This window comes from Plectropomus leopardus, chromosome 11, assembly GCF_026936395.1.
Source record: "Plectropomus leopardus strain MGB_pleo_1.0 chromosome 11, ASM2693639v1, whole genome shotgun sequence".
NCBI lineage: Eukaryota > Metazoa > Chordata > Actinopteri > Perciformes > Serranidae > Plectropomus > Plectropomus leopardus.
Genome location: NC_142186.1, coordinates 23,380,245 through 23,401,690, shown reverse-complemented (window position 1 = coordinate 23,401,690; position 21,446 = coordinate 23,380,245). Strand labels below are relative to the sequence as shown.

General features: G+C 39.9%; 2 protein-coding genes across 6 annotated transcripts in view; both read left to right on the top strand.

The window, feature by feature from the left end:
* The first annotated feature begins 122 nt into the window (after nucleotides 1–122).
* On the top strand, nucleotides 123–4,754 carry cd79a (CD79a molecule, immunoglobulin-associated alpha). Its single transcript, XM_042489130.2, has 5 exons — nucleotides 123–282; nucleotides 756–1,088; nucleotides 2,745–2,860; nucleotides 3,129–3,191; nucleotides 3,386–4,754. The coding sequence occupies exons 1-5, from the start codon at nucleotides 234–236 to the stop codon at nucleotides 3,509–3,511; spliced, it is 687 nt and encodes a 228-aa protein (XP_042345064.2). The 5' UTR covers nucleotides 123–233; the 3' UTR covers nucleotides 3,512–4,754.
* Nucleotides 4,755–4,949: 195 nt separating this feature from the next.
* The window catches only part of lipeb (lipase, hormone-sensitive b), a 34,671-nt gene continuing 18,174 nt past the window's right edge, over nucleotides 4,950–21,446 (top strand). Inside the window, exons 1-9 of one of the 5 annotated variants that reach the window (XM_088084307.1) lie at nucleotides 5,002–5,107; nucleotides 5,507–5,543; nucleotides 10,643–10,683; nucleotides 14,685–14,926; nucleotides 16,178–16,462; nucleotides 18,210–18,300; nucleotides 18,665–18,691; nucleotides 19,375–19,520; nucleotides 19,869–20,054. In XM_088084307.1, coding sequence (XP_087940433.1) covers nucleotides 5,017–5,107; nucleotides 5,507–5,543; nucleotides 10,643–10,683; nucleotides 14,685–14,926; nucleotides 16,178–16,462; nucleotides 18,210–18,300; nucleotides 18,665–18,691; nucleotides 19,375–19,520; nucleotides 19,869–20,054 — 1,146 coding nt within the window. In that variant the 5' untranslated portion in view covers nucleotides 5,002–5,016. Of the gene's footprint in view, nucleotides 5,108–5,506; nucleotides 5,544–10,642; nucleotides 10,684–14,684; nucleotides 14,927–16,177; nucleotides 16,463–18,209; nucleotides 18,301–18,664; nucleotides 18,692–19,374; nucleotides 19,521–19,868; nucleotides 20,055–21,446 lie in introns of all 5 variants that reach the window. The other 4 variants (XM_088084310.1, XM_088084309.1, XM_088084308.1 and 1 more) reach the window with 4 other exon arrangements.

Sequence of the window (21,446 nt, the reverse complement as noted above, 5' to 3'; positions counted from 1 at the left end):
ATCTATGCCAAAGAACTAATGAGTAACCATAGTGATCTGTTTTCTAAATGTATACAGATATAACTTTAATGCAAATGTTGAACAGTCCAGATGCATTCAAGCGTAAATCCTGACCGAGAAAAACAAGACACCAGTGCCTTGGGCCACAGCAGTGAAGACTGGGATCAGTATTGTTTAAACAATTTTCCCTGCAGTATTTTGGTACATTTTTTTGATCTCCAGATCAAACATTCATGATCGCAATGGGCACAGTGACAAACTTTCTCCTCTGCAGCTTTGTTGGTGAGTCAGATTAATTCATTTTTAGATGCAATATTAACAGAAATACGCATTGTTAAGTATATAAACAAGTATATACACAACTGTTTATATTTATGTAGATGCAATAATTCTCTGGGTTTTGTAGAAAATAAGCATGTCTGTAAATTAAAGCTAGTATATGTTTAAATGACTTTTTTTCAAATTTAGCTCTTTTGAGTTCTGCTTCAGTGAGCCACATCTCCCGTCACAGCAGATGGCTGTGCTCTCATATTGTATTTTTGTCCTTAGTTTTGGTTCGTTATGCTACACATTTACAGCTCATTCTATTTATTTTTGTTGGTCAACTTTTATATATCATTGTAAATGCAGGTTATGCTATTACAATATATGCAATCATAATTAAATAATTTAGTAAATGTTGGTTTCAAACCAAATGATGAACACATTTATAACAAATGCATTAAATAATAATAATAATTTCTGTTTCAATACAGTGGGTATTGCTCAGAGTGAGGTGATTTTACATCCGGACAAGCCATTTGAGAGGGTGAAGGTCCTTAACCAAGTTAAGCTGAGGTGCTGCTACTCTTCACCAACCACCAGACCGTCAGAAATCACTTGGATAAAACGCAGTTCCAACAAAACCCAGGCTCTACGTGCTGTGGAGCTTTCGGACTTTGTGACTAAAGGAAGCTCAAAACTCTCTGCCAATTTCTCCTGTTCCACCCTAACCTTCCAGCGAGTCCAGCTGGAGGACACCGGGATGTACCAGTGTTGGCTGAATGACAGTAAACTCCTCTCCCATGGCACCTACCTGCAGGTCTACAGTGAGTGTCCATGTGTGTGATGAGTGAGATGGAGTCAAGCAAGCTCTGAGTGCTGCTAACACCTCATAAGCCATAAATCCTGTTAACGTTAGTCTAGCCAAGAGCTGTGTGAGTGGCAGCATCACTCAATGCTGCAGTTTGGTTAATCTTTACATCATCAGGATGGTCTCACTGCAGTCTGCTGCCCAGTCATTTACTTTAAATAGCACCAAGATTAGATCAAGTTGCAGTCAAGCTAATGTATAGAGGGATTTGTCACACTGAAATGCCATTTCGCATCATAATCTCATTAAAAGCAGATGGCGGATGTGGAAATTGAAAACAACCGCTAAACTCCTCCGGGGATTATGTGCATTCGTTTGCAAGAGTGCCATTACCCAACTATCAATTGTTTATTCATCAGTTCTATATGTTAGACTTTGTTCTCTATACTAAATAGTACTGCTATGTAGCGAAACAATAAATCCCCAAGTAAGTCTGTTTAGCCTAACTGTTTATGTGCACTCAACTTTCTTTGACGTGCATTCACACTTAAAACGAAAATAATGTACACAGTATCAAGATCCTTTAAGTAAAAGTACTAATGCCATGTTGTAAAAATTACAGATGAGAAAGTACACCATTATCTTTATCTGTGTTTGTTCAACCAACTGAATAATCTATATCAGTACCTGTACATAGAATGGGTGTAGTTAAAACTGGGAGGGCGTGGGGGTTAAAGCGTAAATGGGTGGGACTTGATTGGAAATTGATATTTTAAACCTGAAATTGACATGGGTTGCTAGAAGTTGCTAGATTTATTAATTATTGCAAAATTTAACTTCAGATCATTTTAAATCCCAAATAAGAGATTAAAGGGCTCCCCAAGTGAGGATTTTACTTAATTGTGACAACAGATATGTATTAATTTATAACAACCCATATTTTCTAAACTCTTAATGTGCTTTGAATGCAGTGTTGGATGAAGTATTCAGATTTTTTTAGTTGAGGAAAAAATATAACAATGTAGAATTACTCTGTTAAAAGTACTACATTCAATATATTTCTAAAAGTGCTATTAGCATAAAATATACCAGAAATTAAAACACATATGAAGCAGAATGGCCCATTTCAGAATAATATGCACTGTTATATTATTTGAGTATGATTATTGATGCATCAGTTTAATGTTAAAGCTGGTGAGGGTGGAGTGAATTCAAATTACTTTGTATAGTCAAAAATAACAGATTAAACCTATTTGCAAATTTAGGTTATTGATACAAAACATAACTAAACCAAGTAACGAGTGACTAAAGTCATCGGATAAATGTAATGCAGTAAAAAGTATATGTGCCTCTGAGATGTAGTGGAGTATAAGTAGAAGGTAGCATAAAATAGAAATACCCAAATAAAATACCTCAAATTACTCAAGTAATTACTTGAGTAAATGTACATTCTTTGTACATACATAAAGTAATTAATAAAGTAACTAAAGTTGCCAGATATTTGTAGTGAAGTATAAAGTACAATTTTCCATCTGAATTGTAGTGGTGTAGAATTAAATAGTGGCATGAAAAAAAAAAATACTCGAGAAAATCACAAGTAATCTTTAGTATCGACCAATGAAAACATGTATGTTTATTTTGTTTGACCTCTGAACCTTGTTTGTATGCTTAGAGCACTTGGAGAAGACGCTAAACCTCAAGGAAAGCACCAAAAACAAGATCCTGACGGCTGAAGGAGTCTTACTGCTACTGTGTGTTCTCGGGCCCTCTATCACTTTTCTCTTCAAGGTCAGGAGGTCACTGTGTAAAGACTGTGTGTACTTTACCCTCCACTGATCTGTCAAACACCACTGACTCAACGCTGAAGCAACGGATGCTTTCCAAAATGTCTCAATAAATAGTTCATGTCAACACACCAATAATTATTGCGATCTGTTAAAGACTCTACTTGGACTGTCCACGAGTTTATTAAATTGATATTATTTTTCTGAGTTTCTTGCATTTCCTGAAGGTGTACTTTTTCACAATTTTACCAACTTCTGTTTTCCCCTGACAGTCAAAGAGACTAAACCAACTGGAGAAGAAGAAAGTGAAAAAGGAAGAGGAAAACATATATCAGGTAAATTAGTCAGATCCTCTCTGCGTCAAACGCATGACACAGCATTTGGGAAACACTTGTGCAAGTCACATTGCTTAAAACAGGAACAAAGATATGAATAAACATGTTATCCTGTACTAATCAATTTAACATGAATAAGTTTTATTGATTTTTTTTGTGTACTCGGTTTCTATATCCGTTATCTCACATACCAGGGGCTAAATCTGGACGAATGTTGGTCAACGTATGATCAGATCGAGCGTGCCCAGACACATGGCCCGTACCAGGATGTGGGCAACGTAAAGGAAGAAGAGGAGCCGATCCAGCTGGAGAAACCCTGAGGGAAAGTGGAAAAATAGAGTAAAGGGAGGAAGAAAGGGAGAGTGCTGAGTCTATTTTGAGAGCCAATGTTTCACTGTGTGATATTTGAATATTAGGTTCATTCTTTGCCACACACAGTTTTGTACATAACCTGCGGTTGCAGTTTCAGCATCTGATAACATATTGATTATTTAGCTTGTTTAAGTTGAGATTGAGAATTGTTTTTTGACTGTGGGAACAGCAGCTGGCAAAACAGTCTCACAACAGGGTCCGCTCAGTCACGGCTTTAGCCAGGATAATAGAGGCCAGAAGTCCAAGATAGTTTTGATGCGACATACATCCTAATGTTTAGTGTGTTAAATTGAAGGACACTGAGTCTATAAAAATAATCATATCTGTCTTTTATATGTATAACTTAAAATGGCTAAATGTAAACAACCCTTCAGTTACCCTAATTACACAACAACAACAACAACAACAACAACAACAACAGCAGCAACAGCAACAACAGAGGACTTGATTTCTCGGTGTACCCAAATAGTAGTTGCAGCCTTGCACTCAGTTGCTGTTCTGACCTTTCAAACATAACTTGGTGCATCTTTTAAACAGGGGTGTCGCACCAAATTCTGGGCCCTATTCGTAAGCAATCTCTGTGGGCACCCCGCCCTTCCTTTCTTGATCTATGTCTCTCTCTAGCACCTTTTGATTTTTTTTACAGCCAGTTTTTTAGCTTTCATTCTTTAACTTTCTTTTCTTTTCTTTTTTTTCCTTTTGGAAAAGAAAAACCCTGATTTCTCTTCATAGATATGATATGATTGTGTGTGTTGGTGATCCAGCAGTTTATGAAGAGGGGCCTCAGAGAGCTTCCACTATTCTGTGGAACGCAGTCTTTATACCAATTTATTCTGCCAATTATAATTTAGTAATGACAGTAGTTACTCTATGTAGAAATAAAAACCTGTTAACAAAACAAAACTTTCCATGCCAGGGTCAAAGTGCTTAGAAAAAAATGGTAACACCTAAAATTTCATGACAACCAAGCAGCTCCATCTGCTGAGACTGTGTGATGCGTTCAAAAGCTCCAGAATATATTCTGAGTCGAGTATGTGGTGAGATTGTTTTGCCATCATTTTATGTTCACCAACAAAAAAAAATCTATGAAAATGAATTTCTTGAATTTTACTTAATGACTCTATGATGTGTGACAATCTATTTGCTTCCTGCCATTGCTTAAAGAATAAAGTTGTGTAAAAGAAAAAAAAATCTGATTAAGTCTTTTGTGAATTGTCTGCAAACATAATCCCTAATCTGCTATGAATGGCTCACTTTTTCTTTGACCAAGTGTACAACAAAGGCAACGGGGCGGACACTAATCGATTTCTGAGCGTCGTGATTGGTTACTCGGCCGCGGCGCTGTCGTTCATTGGCTCCCAGTTTTGGCGTGGGCGGGGCGTCGGGGCTCGCAGGCAGGTATGTAGCGGAGATGTGAAGGGAGAGGCGGTGCGTAAACAGAGAGTGGGCGAAGATGGCGTCGAGCAAGAAGAGTGGTGGGAGTAGCAGATTTGAGAAAGGTGTGAATGGAAGACGCTCGTCCAAACACAAAGAGGGTCCAGTGGGTGAGTTTGTCTGTGTCGTGTCACCGTCGTCACAGCCCCCCCCGTCGTTTTTCCTGTCATTAACGTCCCCTCCTGAGCCGTTCCCTCCTCCCGTTAGCGGTCGTTAGCATTCCCGTTAGCTGGCCTCGGGTAGCCGAAATGAACAACTTGGATTTAAGCCGCTTGGTTTGTGTCAGCCGCTGTGATTGTTGTGTGACATCAAAACGAGGATGTGGAGACTTTTAAACGCGCTCATGAAACGAGTCAGCCTCCTCTGCCGGCATTTCCGTAGTTAGGAGCATCCCTAGGTCACAGCTACAGTAGTTGTGTGTGTCGTTTGTTTTAGCAGTAACTTAGTAGTAATGTCCTCACTGTATTTGGCTCCACTTATATTCACTTTTTCACAATCTGTGTCCTTAGTTTCAGCCGCAGACACGGACAGGACCCTCATGAACAGGTACTCCAAACATAAACAAGAAGGCTAGGGTAAAGGATGGAGTGTAACTGGATTAACCTTCCCAGCATAAATCGATTAATCGAAGTGATGCAGTCACTGGTGAAGCCGTCATCAGTTCTGCCTGTGTGGCATAATAACAGGGACACACGTGGTGACTAATGGGCAGTGGTGAAATGTAACTCAGTACATTTACTCAAGTACTGTACTTAAGTACAAATTAGAACTACTTGTAACTTGAGTATTTTCTTTTCATGTGACTTAATACTGCTACTCAGTTCAGAGGGTGATATTGTCCTTTTTACTTCACCGCATTTACTGAACAACTTAAGTTCGTGTACATATTAATATTTTTGCCTAATAAACATAAGCAGAGTTAATAAAATATAATCTAATTACCTAACAGCTTATACAAGTACAAATGGTTTGTTGATTTATCAATTTGCCAATTGACATAAAATTACCTGCCAACTATTTTGATAAACATTCAAGCCTTTTTCTATTTAACAAAATAATAAGTTTGAGGGTTTTTTTCTGATATTTGAGGGTATTTGATTCTATTTTGTTATTATTTTGATTTTTTAAAAAATAAGTTTGAGTTTTGGGGTGTTTTTTCCTTTTCCCCCAATCTTTAGTTTTTACCAGTTTTTTTAATTTTATGGTTTTTTTTGGGGGGGGCAGTAAAATTTTCAGGACTTACTTAACAGATTTTTAACTGAGTAGTTTTACAATTTAGTATTAGTACTTTCACTAAGGGATCTGAATACTTCTCCACCACTGTGCCAAGGGGCAGAAGGTAACAGACTTAACAGGATGCAGGACAGGCATTGTGGATCTGGTGCTATGACTAAATACTCCCCCTGTTGCCCTCCTGTTGTCTGGACCACTATCTCACTTTGACTAGAACAATCCAAACTGCCTCAAACGACCATTACTTTCAAAAGGATTCCTTAGCTTTGTCAAGAGCCTAACAATATGCCACACAATGTCTTTGCTACGGTTAAAAAAATCATATCTGCCTGTTTATGAATGGTTTGTTTATAATAGACTTAGGCCTGGATAATTGGATTAGAAGTGTTTTTACTTAATCTTATTTGTTGTGCTCTGTTCTCAGCTGACCTGAGGATCAGATTCATAATTTTCTGTTTCATTGAATGCATTATAAAACTGAAGGGAAGCCCTGTATGTCCCATTTGAAGGGGGTGTGGAGGCTCATTGTTGCTAGTTTCCTGTTGTTCAGTTTGGCCTTGTGTGTTTGAAGGTGCTCTGTATGGGAGAGGGGTCAAAGCCTCCTAAACACGAGACGACAGAGCCCCTGCTGTTGGCGCTTCCTCTTGCCTATGGGCTGCTCAGAGTTTTCTATTTTTATAGCCTGCTTCCTATAGACACGACATTTTGTAGAGTATCAGATATCTGGTCAAGTTCAAAAAGACTGACAAGATAGTTTATCTATCAAGGAAAACACACTGTCTGGTCTCAACATGTATGACAAAGACTGAGACTCTGCATTTGCGTAGATATAAAAAAACACTGCATTGTGACAGTGAGTTCCACTTCAAGGAACAGCCGCTGCGTTCTCATATCCTTTGACTTACATTTAGCCAGACTTATTGAACATCTTGAAACTGTCTGTTTAGGTGTGATAAGAGAAACACATGAGAGCTGTGAGTTAGAGTTTTTTTTGTGTGGAAGGAAACAGTTGGGCTCTACTTTCTAGCCCAAGAGGCAGGTTTTTACAAACAAGAACAACTGGTTATCTGCATGTCTGTACAGAAGTTACACTTACACTGCAGAAGGAGTGACAAAAAAGTAAAGGACTTTGCCCTATTTCTGTATACTTAACTATGCAGTAAAAAGCTCTGAACCTATTAGGAGCACACAAGACTGTTTGGGTTATAGGATGCACCTGCATATGGTCTGAAACATTGTTAACATTTAATCAGTTCCCACAGAGAGAGGATATATAACTGTAAACTATATTTCAGTTATAGAACACATTAAATAGGACTTTTTTTTACACAGTCTGACTTGAATTTGCTACAATTAAGGCCCCCCCTCTATATAAAAAGATACATACTAGTAGACAAGCTCTTTGCAGATAAATGCAGAGAGGATTATGCAGGGTTTCCACAAATCCTTAAAAAAATCTTTGCAAAAGGCATTAAATCCATTAATCTAAAAATAAAGCCTTAATTGGTATTAAAATGTCTTAAATCATTAGGAGGGCAATATTATATTTTTTTTTCTGACATTGCATTATAGAATCTCAAAATAATTGGTAATTGGTATCTTTTAAAAAAAAAAAATTATCAAATTTAACATCACACAAATTAGGATGAAGGAACCACCAATACTTGTACATTTACCACATCTAATCACATGACAAATGAACAAGCTTTTTTCCCAAGGTAACCCAAACAAATACCTTAATAACATAATATATTCATTATTTTACATGTCTGTGAATCTAGAAAGTTACATTTTTTAGAGCATTTGATGAAGATCATCTAACTCTATATCTAGAACAAAAAAAAATTAATTTGAAGTAAATATTTGGGCAAAATTCTCCCTAACAAGTAATTGATGTCAGTTCATATTTTTATTCTTAAATTTTGGTTAATGTAAAATTGGTCTTAAATTTTAATTTAAGTGGTAATAATAGTCTTAAAAAGTCTTAAATCTATTTTGCTTTGTTATGAGAAAACTGGGAAGATAGCTAAAAATGCCCAGTATAACAATAGTTAAGAAATATAAACAAACAAAAAAATCACACCAAAGACCTTTCATTTGAACTCTGGGTTATGGACTTACGTTTCACCAAATGCCTTTATTTACAGTTTTTTATCTTGTAGCTTACAGACATATTGATTTGTCATTGTAGGGAAAGTACATGTTACTGCTAACAGTAGTGATGGTACTATTCTGTGAAGTGTCCCAAAAAGTCATGACAGTGTAACAATGACCGAGCATGTACAATAATGTCTAAAAAATGTCTATGTGTCTTGAATGACAGACAATAACAGGCAATAACAGGCTGCAACAGGTGCGACATGGTGTTAGTGGTATCTGTGACTCAGTGTTCCCGGGTGTGTTTGTGTTTTTCTGTATTTCTGTGAGTGGGTGAGAGTTCATGTCACAGCTCCTGCAGTTATGGAACTGTCATCTGTGATATCTGCCAAGAAGTCTAAACTAAGCGCATATTTTTCTCTGAAATACATTTTGTCACTCTGTTTTGGGTGGGCACACGCTGTCCATGCGTGGCTTTCATTGCTAAACATTAGTATTTCTAAACAGCTGGCACACATGCAGAGCATTTCTGCCGTATACACTAACAACAAATATACATGTTCAAAGGTGCCGCAGGTGAAAGTCAAGCACAGACACTACCAAAAGACAGCACTTACAATAGTATAATCAGTTGTAGGTGCAGGACTCAAAGGTGCAATGTTTAAAATCTAGAGGGATTTAGCGGTGAGGATTACAGATTGCGACCACCTGAAACTTCTCCTGGTTAGAATTCACTCAGTGTTCATGTGGTGGTTTTAGCGGGAGCAGATTTATCCACAGAGGTCTCTTTATCTCTAAAACTAACAGACGAGGGATTTTAACCAGGAAAAACCACCAGATAAAGCAGTTTGTTACAAAGGAAAACTTCACTGATTTTCAACCAGCTTTGTATCAAAACCATGTGGGTAGTAAAGGTATGTGTGGATGAACCGTGGTAGACTTTCCTCCATCTAACCAGTGCCAAAATATCCCTCCTCCACCCACAGTGAAACAAATTATGTAAATTATGTCATTTCAAGGAGACTACATTACTGCACTGCCTTTTTCTTGCCTAAAATGTTTTCATAAATGTATTGAAATGCCTCTTTTTGCTGAAATGGCGAGGTTTTGTTAACTAGAATTGGATGCCACACTGCCTCCTGCACAGTGAAAACAGAGGCTGAAAAACTGGAGATCAAACTGTAAAACTAAGTGGTGCCGATCAAATATAAACCAAGATTCTGTTACCATTTAACTGTAATACGAGATCTGGCCACCCGGCATTGTTTCACATGGACGAGTCCACATTATGTCACCCACCAACGAAGCTTTCTAGTATTTGTAGGTTTTCTACCTCTTGAGCAAAAGCACCTTTTTTTCTCTGATTTCTCTGGTCATGTAGCACCAATTTAAAAAGTATTTGCATCTTTCTGCTGCAGAGACAGCCAAGTTTTATGTGAGGACTGTCTTTATAGTCACGGTCTCACTTGACGTCACTCAGTTGGGGTACAGTACGTCCGCACTGAAATCTGGTCTGCAGTTGCCCGGAATCAAGTAGGTTTAATGTTTGATACAATAATGTACTGTAAAGTCGTGATTAGCGAGGACGTGATTAGTTTCTTCCTGGTCTTTGTTTGTTGTCATTTGTTCACGTTTCTAGTTGTTTTTGCTGTTGATCAGGCAAAATAAGGTATTTTGAAACATCATCGTGTGCCCCTGATAAATACTGCACTCATAATTTTTAAATTTCAAAGCCAAAAATTCTGATTTTATCAACTATTCTGCTTTTTTAATGAAAAGATTCATTGATAATTACTGATTTCACTGCTCTCTGCAGTTGATTTCTGACCTTTTAAACAGTGAATAAGCACTCAAGATGCAATGAAAGGAAAGAGTCACATTTGAAAAATTGTTATCATCGCACAATCTCTCGGTTGTGTCTCTGCCAATATCTGCATGTGTGTGATCTGCCAATTAGGTTGAAGGTCACGGGGAGTTACAAGCTGAACAGCCTATGGCAAAAGAGACCACTGTCACAAGGAGAAAGTTAACTGGGACAGGGTTGTCTGTAGCTTCCCTTCTCCTTTTTAAAAGAGGCACAGGAGGGACGAGCAGAGAGGAAAGAAAAGGACAACACATTGCCTCTGAGTAGTATTGGCTGTGACAGGCTGACATACAGAGGCTGACAGGAGAAGAGCTACATCCTAAAGATGAGCGAGTGACAGACAGTGAGGGGGAGAACAACCGTACCTCTTTCCTCTCTGCCACCTCTCCCTCCCTCTCTTTCTCTCATTCTCTCTTTCTTCTTTTCCATGCTCTCATTGCTTTCGTGGAAGAGAGGAGACAGACAAGGACAGAGCCTTGAACTCAGATGCCGGTAAACACTTTTACTTTTTTAATCTTCTATCTTTTGCCAGAAGCAGCCTGTGGGTGATTTTATACAAACACTCAATTCACACTGTATGTGGGCCTCGCAGGAGTCATTATGTCTGTAATGTCACTACTGTTGGTTGTCCTACATGACTTATTAATGCCGTCTCTCATCCATCTTTAATGTAGAGAGAACAGGTGCAACTTAATGGTTGCAATGGGATTACAGTGGTCACTTGTGTCAGTGACACAGGAAGGGATGATGCTGAAACATGTTGCTTGGTAGTGACATAGCCAGACGTGGATATGTGGAACATTTGCTACTGCAAAAAAAGGCAGGGGTGATAAGGCAAGCGGGTGAGTCATGTTTTTATGTAGTGGCAGCTTATTGTAGCTCTGTCTGAGGCATTATCCTATGTCAAACAAAGGTGAAGTCTTCACTGGGCCATGCCATGTTTGAACTCCGAGTGAGCTCTCGATTAGATTGTTCCGGTTCACATAACTGTGTTCATTTGCATAGTATTTGCATACGATATACTCCCTGCCGTTAGACAGGGGTGTAATGTGGGCTGGCTTCATTATCATTAAGCAAGTTTTAGAGCAGCTTATGCTGATCCAGGGGTTCATAAAGTTCATGCCTAGCTTACTCTGTCAACGTAAGGCCTATCGGCTTGCCCAGCTGAGAGAGTTGTACCCCCAGCTCTAATTAAGCAATGTAATTTTAATTTTGGCTGCTTGCCCAAACTGGTTTCACTGCTATAGCTGGTCCTGCAGCATTTGGGTGACTGCTTGACCAAGGAAGTCATTATGTCCCCTAAGGCCACACCGATGCCTGTGTTCATGCAGACAGATGAATGTGTATTTATAGATGTTCTTTGTGCGTGTCTCTTGGTTTTTATGCTGACGCAATGTGTTGGGTTTTTGCACATTAAGTAACCGTTTCCTGTGTGTTCAGAACATTCACAATTGGCGTGTAATCCACTGGTTCTCGGCCAAATCTGGAGACAGAGCAACAATGCCCGAATTGTACTGTATATGTGTATTTGTTGCTCAGTTGTTTTGACAGGATGCTTACAAGTACAGTAGGCTTCTTTCACTGATCTTAATAATTAGTATCTGCATAATTTATCTGCAAAACTCCAGTTTACTCCCATTATGTGCCTCCTCAGTTCTTCTCTCTTGCTACACCTCTACAATCTTTGAGACATTGAATAAGATAACATCCAACCAAAAATGTTATTTATGTTATTTTCATGATCTTGTGCAGCTCTTTCTTTGTTTGGAAGTCTCTAAAATGAACAATCCATAGTTATGTGGTCATGTGGAGATGTATCCTGCAGCTCTTCTGACAACAGGAAATTAAGTTGACATTTTACTGCTCATTTACAGACGTGAGCTCTGAATTCCAGTGAAAGTAGTTTGGTTAAAAAACATTTTCTGAGCCCAGCCCTTGATGTTAATGTTAATTAACTGTAAATGAATCAAAATGGGTCATCAGAGATCACAAAGTCTTGAGGTTCAGAGGCAGCTTAGGGAGACAGTTGGCCATATTTATATCCTAGCACAATGTAAATTCTGTTTTAGTGTGGAGTTTTCTGTTAAGTCATGGGATGAGCTCATGCCAGATGAGAGTGTTCCTTTAACATGGTTGAATCAATGTGAAATTGCTAGTTTCTTTTATTAAGCATTGTGGGAATACGTGGAACGTTATTACAATTTAAAAACTTCCCCCAGCTGCAGTGCTGTTTTGGGTAGTCCACTCATTTGCTGTGCAGATTTGTTTTGGTTTGTCCTTATACCCCCCGGCCAGGGACTGCCTCCCTAGAATTTAAAGGGACATTCGCCATGGGCTTGATGACAACATCACGCACACATTTATACAGAGGCTTTCCTGTTTGCAAATAATTAAGACAAGTTATCACAGAAATTGGGGACATAGGGACACCTAGTAGCTCACCTGGTGGAGTGTAAGCCCCATGTACAGAGGCTTTGTCCTCGCCACAGTGGCCACAGGTTCAGTTCTGGTCGTGGCCCTTTGCTATATGTCATCACTTCTCTCTCCCCTTTTCACGCTTGAGCTGTCCCATCAAATAACTGCAAAAAGACCAGAAAACAGTCCTGAAAAAAAAAAGAATTGGGGACATAAATAAGGAAATTTGGTACACAACTAGCACACATATTTCTGTGTTGTCATTGATTTCTCGTATCTTACAACGGCCTTCTGTCTAATATATGGCGTTAAAGTTGGGTGTGGTCAGATAAGCATCTTTTCCAATACCAAGTGGAAGAAACAGTGAGGCAGCACACCCTAGTCACTGTGTCAGTGTCCCATTTATTTTAAGCATAATAGAAGCCAGTAGCAGAGTAGTAAGCCTAAATGGATGGCCAGCTCCAAGGGTGTCTTGCCTAGTATGGTATGCTAGAAAAAATCCCTCTGAAAGAGAAGTGAAGCAAGAGGTAAAGACAAGACGGCAAAATGAGATGACGGGCAACGGCTAAAGAGATTTTTCATGTAATATAGTACGTGTGTGCTGGAAGTCATCTGGCTGATAAATGTTCTTTCATGGATGTCAGGGTTGCGATTCCTCCCAGCAAACTGAAATTGCCTCTCCCATTACTCTTCCTGAATGGCAGGGAATAGCAGAATAATTGTGCGATAAGGGCTCCATTATTTCTTTGACCCTCAAAACAATATTTCACATTTGCAGGATCTGTTCAGTTCTTAGCATGCATATGCAATCTCCCCGCCACATCCCTCTGTGCTGTTTTTACTTTATTTTTTTATTTTTCTGCATTTATTCAGTGGAAGTTTAATAGCAAAAGTTTGAGGATGAGTGTGTGCTAATTTCCAAGGGCGACTGATGTCATTTGGGACTTTCATTAGGTATGCATAGTTTAACTAAAGATGATTTAACACAGAGTCATTTTGAACTGATCACGATCTATTATCTCTCCATAAATGTGCCTCAGTCCTGCAAGGTAATTGGTTAACACCCATCCATAACAAAGAAATTATTTTTCCGCTTCTCCCCTAAAATTCTCACTCTCTCATCTATTAGGGAGGCACTGCTGTGCCTGTGCCTTTTGTTTTAGTCTCTGTGTGTCCACCAGCCCTTCTCCTCTTTCTTTTATCTCTCAGCGTGCCAGTCACCCTATACAGTAAGTACCAGATACTTCCCAGGCTTAGGTGTTGTGGAAACAGATGTCTCAGGTGACTCAACAGAGAAGTTCAGTTCAGCAGTAGGAATCCAACAGGGACATAGATCTTTGTTATCTTTGTTGCTGCATTAGGCCAGGGATATAGACACAGTTGATAAACACACTCAGCTGTGTTTTTGCAGCTGTATACCTCCCTTTGGGACTCTCATGTGAGTTTGTTTATGTGTTTTTGGCAGTGTATGACTAATAACTGTGCTTGTTCCCAGCAGCATGACGTTAGCAAAGGACCTCTGCCTTCTCCTCCTGTTCCATGCATGTCTGCCTAGATCTCGATGGATTTTGGCTGCTTAGCCCCGGCTTTACATCATTTAATTTCAAGGCTTGCTTAACACGTTTCAATCAATGGGCTTCTATACGCCAGGCTGTTAGGGATTAGTTAATAGGGGTAAGAGAACATTATGTAGGATATATCCAATGATATCCCACCTCGTACAGTGTCTACATCCTAATAACAAGAGTGGGTGCGGCACAGAATAGGGATCAGGGTGCTCCTTTTTATGCTTGCGGGGCCAAATACCAGCTGACAGTCAAGTTTTAACAGCTACAGAAAAAAAAGATCTTTAATTTTACAAATTAAGCATGCATGTGGGTCAGCGAGGTTGCATAAATGATAGAGAGATCAGTGGGTGCTATTGGGATTTAAGCCCCTGTGTCAGTAATGAAAAAGATGTTACCCACTAGAATGAATAAAGCATAACATTAATAATTATAGAAAGTATTATTATGCACCCTTGCCTACAATTGTTTTTGTTTCAACCTCGCCTTGCTTCTCTGTCTCACTGTTCTTAGTGATGGACACCAAGGCAGTGTTTACGGCCCTGTACAGCGTGTGCGAAGAGAATGCCACATTCTTCTCAGGAGGAGCCAAGGGGTCGCAAGGTGATGCGGCTCGGAGGTTGGTGGATACCATGAAGCTGATCCAGGAGCATGCTCGCAGCCTGGAGCCTGTTATCTCTGGCTTCGCAGCAGTTTACCATCATTTTGACTTTGACCCACACATACCTGCCAATGGCTACCGCTCACTGGTTAAGGTAAGCTGTGGGATGTTTTGTGAGATTCGGATCTGTGTCTGTGTTCCTGTTTCCATCCGCTGCAGCTTTGAGAATAATAAGCCCCCATACCGCAATACATTCTTATCAATATTCTCTCCACACTGTGAGAAACTGCTCACCAGCCTTTTTACCTTCATATCGCTTTGTTCCAAGGTCAGTCCATTTGTTTTACAGATTGATTTTATGTTGCAAATCAGGTTAGATAAATTCCTCCAGCTGCAGAATATCTACTGTACCCACTGTACTTTATCTTCTACCATTATTGATGAAACATCATGACCTTCAGTAGTTGCAACCCACCATAACTGCAAAAGTCTAGCAGAGCAGCAAATGAATGCTGCTCTGTATTCTTGCCACTCGATTTCCCCATTTTTAATCCGTCTCATTCCCACAGTGCTACTTGGACTAATCTGTAAGACCCTGGTGAAGTAGCAAGCCTTTCACATGCTTGCACTCAGGCATGCTATCATGCATCGTTTTTTTCCCTTCAAGCTTACCACCCTAATCTTAATTACAACTTAAGCAGACCCAGAAGACATGGCTCTGTAATGACTGCACAATTAAAGAACTGTGATTTGCTTTGTTATAGTGCAGAATGCATCACTTTTTGTAGAAAAGAAATAATAACCCTAAAATCACCATTGATTATCTTAATAATATGCATTGTTACATTTATCATTTTGTAAAAACTCTATTCTTTTATTTGCTTATGACATGACTTATGTTATTCGCTTGCAATTCAACCTAACCAACTTTGCTATGCTGGTTTTAATTCAGCATATAGAGAGGACGGCACGGGACAGTAAGATACCACATTTTTGGAATAAAGGCTCAGACACACCAAACCAACATCAAAGAACTAGAGGTGACAAAGGCCGATTGTTGATGGAGAAAGAACAAATTAACTGTGCAAAGCAAACAATACAACAGTTATGAATTGTTTCTGCTAAAGAGCTCAATAGTTAAAAACGTGATCCAATCTATTATAACACGTTTGTTTCAATCTTACCCCCTTTTGACTTTGTTTATTTGCTTTCCTTACTTCCATTTGTGTTTTCGTGCTTTGAAGCTCTGCTGTTTCCGACACCAAGAAAAAGCCGAACTAGTGCAACACGCGCTTATTGGGGGCCCAACATTGACCAGTGGCCGACCACGTGCTTGGTGTGTTAGGGCTCTAAGACTCACCAATTATCCTTAATTTTTATTGAAACATTCCTCATCCTTTTCCAGGTAGTGCGCTGCTGCCTCCTCCACATCATCCAGAAGGGGCGCTACATCACCACCAACCGCCGCAGCATCTTCTTTCGAGTAGCACACAATGCGGGGGAGATGGAGGCCTACTGCAACGCTCTGTGCCAGCTGCGCGCCCTGCTCTACCTGGCTCAGCGTATGCTACACGACAACAGCCATGGCAACCTTTTTTTCCAAGATGAAAGTGGCCTCAGTGAGAGCTTCGTCCGTGAATATGCATCCATGCACAAGGGGTGCTTCTATGGCCGTTGCCTTGGCTTTCAGGTGAGATGAGTTGCGTGGCACAGGGATAAGAAATGGGAAAGATAAGAAATGGGAAGAGTCAAGAATTGGGAGGGTTGAGAAAAGCAGCACTTCATGCTTGATGGTCTAGAGGTAGGATTTAAGGTGAAGTGGGACACTGGAAATTAAGAAAGGCAGGAAATAATTAAATGTGCTTAAAGTTACCACTGTAGGCAATCAGGGGTGAGATGAATATTCATTTAAAACTACAACAATAAAACATCTCACAACAATACAGAGAAAATACAATTGAAGGCAACATCAGACTCACCAATTCTCACTTGACACATACAGACAAGCAACTGACTACCCAAAGATACGCTTGCATGTTACTGTCCATGCTACCCTCTGCAGCTTCTAAAAATGTAATTATGTGTAATTATATTAAGACTTGTCAGTGAGTGTGTTTATATGAATAAATGAAAATGGGTTTTTGGAGTATCCTCTTGATGTTTTTAATCATATAAACATAATATCTCGTTTTCAGAAACCTGAATTAGCCCTTATCCTGTTCATGAGAAACCCAAAAATGCTAACTTTAGTACTACAAAAAATAACCAAGATACTCTTACGTGTGTACACCTTATTCCGGTTATTGAGAGGTGTCGAGTCTGCCGACTACCTACACCGGCAGAAAAACAAAAAATGACGGCAGCAACAATGTCTCACTTCAGGATGAAAAAAGGGGTTTTGTCTTTTGATAATGAAAGAGGCTGCGCATCTTTATCCTCATCCTCAGCCTCCCCACTATAACTATGATATATAGGAGTTGCTCAGCTGCTTTTAGAAACGTTAGGTGAGTAAATACGTGTTTGTGTGCGGTTGAGAGAGACAGAGAAAGAGAGACGGGGATGTGCGCAGAGCAGACAGCTGCTGGTGATGGGAGCACAGAAGAAATAGGCAGTGAAGTTGTCAAGTGGTCATAAATGTACAGTGTAGTGTTTAATATTTCCGGTTGCTCTCATCTCCTGTTGTAAGTTTGTTTTTGAAACATCCCAGTGCTTGTGCAAAGAGACTGCAGTAATCAGTTTTAAGTATTTTTTCTGTATAGGGGGAATATGAATATCCCAATTTCTCTGTGCTCATGTGAACAACATATCCCAAATATGATCATAACGGGGATAAACTTCAATAACAGGTTATTGGTGTCTACTTAATGCACTCATGTACAGAGTAAAGCTCACCACAGCTCCTATAGTCTTGCAATGAAAAAAGAATGCCATTTAAGAAAAAAGAAGTGACCTGTTGATTTGCCACGGGTTATTTTGTCACCAGGTCATCAGACTAAACAGATATGCCCTGAAAACTGAGCAAGAGTGGTCAGAAGTCTGATATGTAAAAGCTTGAAAAGGAATACAGAGCTACAAATGACTCCTGCTGCCCAAACCTGCAGGTGAAATGTAGTGAGTCAAGCATTTGGATGGACAGAGGGAAGGCTCCTCTTTAAAGCCACAGTCTCTGTTCTTAGTTGAGTTTAACGAGAGAGGCTGAACCCTCAGCAGACAGAGGTCAAAATCAAACTAAAGGGAAAAAATGATGAAACCTCCCCAGCACTGTCTCCATCAATTTATAATGTGTAAGAATCATCTCATATTCTGATATCCCACCATCTATGTTTCATTCTCTGTGGTTGATTGATAGCAGTGTTAATTGTGATATTATTTCATGTCTTTTAATGGACAGTGGACTAGAATTTAAAGCCTGTCTCTGTTTTTGTCCATCCCTCCAGTTCACTCCAGCCATCAGGCCCTGTCTCCAGACCATCGCTATTGGCCTTGTGGCCTTTGGAGAAAACTACAGACGCCATCAATCAGGAATAGGTCGGCATCATCTCGTCTGCAGCTGTAGCCTCTCATCATCCAGTCACTTAATTCTCATTCATAGATCGTTCTCATCCACACGCCCTCGTCTACATTGCTCTTTGGCCCCTGACTGAGTAGCTTTTGATGTTGTGTGCTTGGATTGTAGATGCTCTTTCATCCTTTTGAATCTCGACGGCTAGCTGGCGTGCTTCTTCTATATTTCAAAATGTTTTGAACATGCACACAGTTATGTACAGAGGCAGAGATGGAAGAAGATGCACCGCCATATACACATTTTCACCGTGCACACATGTAAATATTTAACATTCAAAAAGGAATCATTCAACTCTCATGGTTTCTTGTGCTCTGTGCTGCACCACAGTGGAGGCAGGAGGTATTGCACCATATGGTGAGTGCACTTGAACCCCCTCACCCCTTCATCATAGTCCTCTGTAGTGAACACAGGCTATATGAATATATGAAGAAGTAGCTCTTCAACAGCTCCTTAGCTGTCCTATGTCTGTATCTTGGTTCACAGTTGGAGGTTTGAGTGCAATTCCTTCCCCTTTCTGTACTGCTTGCTGGACATTGAAGAAGCAGGGTAGAATTTGATTGTAATACCATGAAATGCTTCTATTTTAACCAGTGGCAATATGATTATAGTACTGTGAGAACATAAATTCACTGTTGAGTGTGGCGATTGTTCTCAGTTGGGGCCACTTCCCTGAGGTTTGTTGGAGTTATAGCACTCGATTTCCTTCTTTATCATCTTTCTTTCCATCCTTTCACATTGTCAGCAGGTTTATGTTTTCTTTTATTTTTGTTTTATGTGCTTTGTCCAGTCACTTACTTCACTTTAAATGTCCCCTTTCCCTGCCCCCCTTCCTACTGTTTATATCTTTGTGAAATTTCTGTTTTCATTCCCGTTTTTCTGAGCTTTTGTCTGCCAATCACTTTTCATTTCCATTTCCATTTCCATTACCTCCTCAACCATACACCTTCCTTTACTCTATCCTCTGCATGTCCTGTCTCTTGTGTCTCCTACCCATTATCATACCCTCCTCATTGTGTCGTCCTTCCCTCCTCCCCCAGGTGTAGCAGCCAGCTCTTTCTTTACCTCAGGGAAGTATGCCATAGACCCAGAGTTGAGAGGGGCAGAATTTGAACGCATCACCCAGAACCTAGACGTCCATTTCTGGAAGACCTTCTGGAACATCACTGAGACAGAAGTCCTGTCGGTGAGTTGACTGTTAATGCAGACGACATCTGTAATCTCCCCATGTTGTCACCACTAACCCATGCTCACAGAAAAGTGCTCTGCCCTGTTTTTAATTTTAAAACTGAAACAGGAATATTTTACTTTCCTCTGGTAAAAGAACCTTTCTATCATTATGCATTTTTGGCCTACAGGCCGTTAGTAATAATAGAGTGGAATTCAATTTATTCAATGGGGTTCATGATTTATTCATTCGGTTTCTCACTTTCTCTCTCTCTCTCTCTCTCGGGTGACTTGTCTCGCTCTGTAACTTGCACCTCTCTGTTTCTCTCTCCGTCTCAATTCTTCCTGTCCATCTCTCTTCCTCCAGAGTCTTGCCAGTATGACATCCACTCAAGTTAAGGTGAACCGGGCTCTTTCTGTGCCCCCCGTGCCCTTTGACCTTCCCCTGGCAGCCAACCACAGAGCATCTGTGACTATAGCTCCACCATCAGCACACATCGGCACTGCTCCAGTTCAGATGAGGCTCATCTCCTGTGACTTACGCGAAGGACAGGTATTTAAATCATTATTCAGTTCACACTGTAGTGGCACTGTGGAAAAAGCAATAAGAAAAGTTTCATAATGTCAAGTTTGATTTGAAACTAGACCAGCTCTTGTATTTGCTGCACACTTGTCCCACACTACTTCCTTGTAGCCTGTCTAAGTATAAAGTATTTGTTGTGTGACCTAGTTTATGACAGTTTTCCTCCACTGGCTCTTTTTAAACCACCTTGCATATACCAGTCATAGAAATTCTTAAAATATTCTAACAATATGTAATGGCATATCTGGTATTTCTCTGAGCCAGAGTAAACGACAGCACCAGCTCATCCTCATGGACTTAATCCTCTTCATTATCTCTCTTGCTCTCTCTCTTTCTGTCATAGGTATCACTCTCACTTTTTCTACTCTGCCTCCATCCCTAATTCTCTCAGGAGACACCCTGTCTCGATCCAAGCTTGCGCTCCTCCTTTCTTTGTAGCCTGGCATTTACCCAGACATGCTATCAACAAACACTTTCAGCCATTGATCACGCTACAACAAAACAACAGTGTCTTTTTTTTAATGTCGCAGAATACAAGCCTGCATCAGCGGAAACCCTCCTCCTCAGACACAACTCCCTCCCTCCTTGTTTCTGTTAATGAATGGGAATTAGTGTGCGTTCATGCAGGAGCAGGCGAGGCTGGCAGCAAGCTGCCGCAGAACAGCTAGTTAATCCTTCTCTCAGAGGAGCCCTGTTGCTAACACTAGCAATAAAATATATTAACAATGAAAACACGGCTTTGTTTGCAATATACACTGTCTCTGAACAGTTATCAGAGTGATGCAAACATCACCATCTGTCGTCATGTGATGTTATTTGTTATTTGTTTGTGATTTGTTTTTGTAATGCCTTTATGGCGCCAACAGTCTTTGCCAGAGGCATTATGTTTTCGGGTTGTCTGTCTGTTCCTGTCTCGTGAATGTGATGTCACAAAAACACCTTGAGGGAATTTCTTCAAATTTGGCACAAACATCCACTTAGACTCAAGGATAAACTGATTAGATTTTGGTGGTCAAAGGTCAAAGTCACTGTAACCTCATCAAACACATTTTTACCATAACTCAAGAAATAATGCTGTTATTATGACACAATTTCACAAAAATGTCATATAGGGTATAATAATGATGACATATATATCCAAAAGGTCAACTTAACTGTGACATCAGATGTTCTGCAAAAGCACTTTTCTGGCCATTTTTCAACGCCATGACTCAAGAACAGAAGGGGAGACATTTGGTCAGATACTGAATTGATTACATTATCTCGGGTGTCCATCCTGTAATTGAGTGTATAGATCTTCTGTTCTGCATGGTAGAAGATGTGTGTTGAGCATCCACCTTTTACAATTTATAGCCTCTTTGC

What these genes read in the sequence shown, in the direction of transcription:
- cd79a (XM_042489130.2), top strand. Translation starts at nt 234, where the DNA reads ATGATCGCAATGGGCACAGTGACAAACTTTCTCCTCTGCAGCTTTGTT. An exon ending in TCTCCTCTGCAGCTTTGTTG is followed by an intron (nt 283 to 755) that starts GTGAGTCAGATT and finishes GTTTCAATACAG; the next exon opens with TGGGTATTGCTCAGAGTGAG. An exon ending in AAGAGGAAAACATATATCAG is followed by an intron (nt 3,192 to 3,385) that starts GTAAATTAGTCA and finishes CTCACATACCAG; the next exon opens with GGGCTAAATCTGGACGAATG.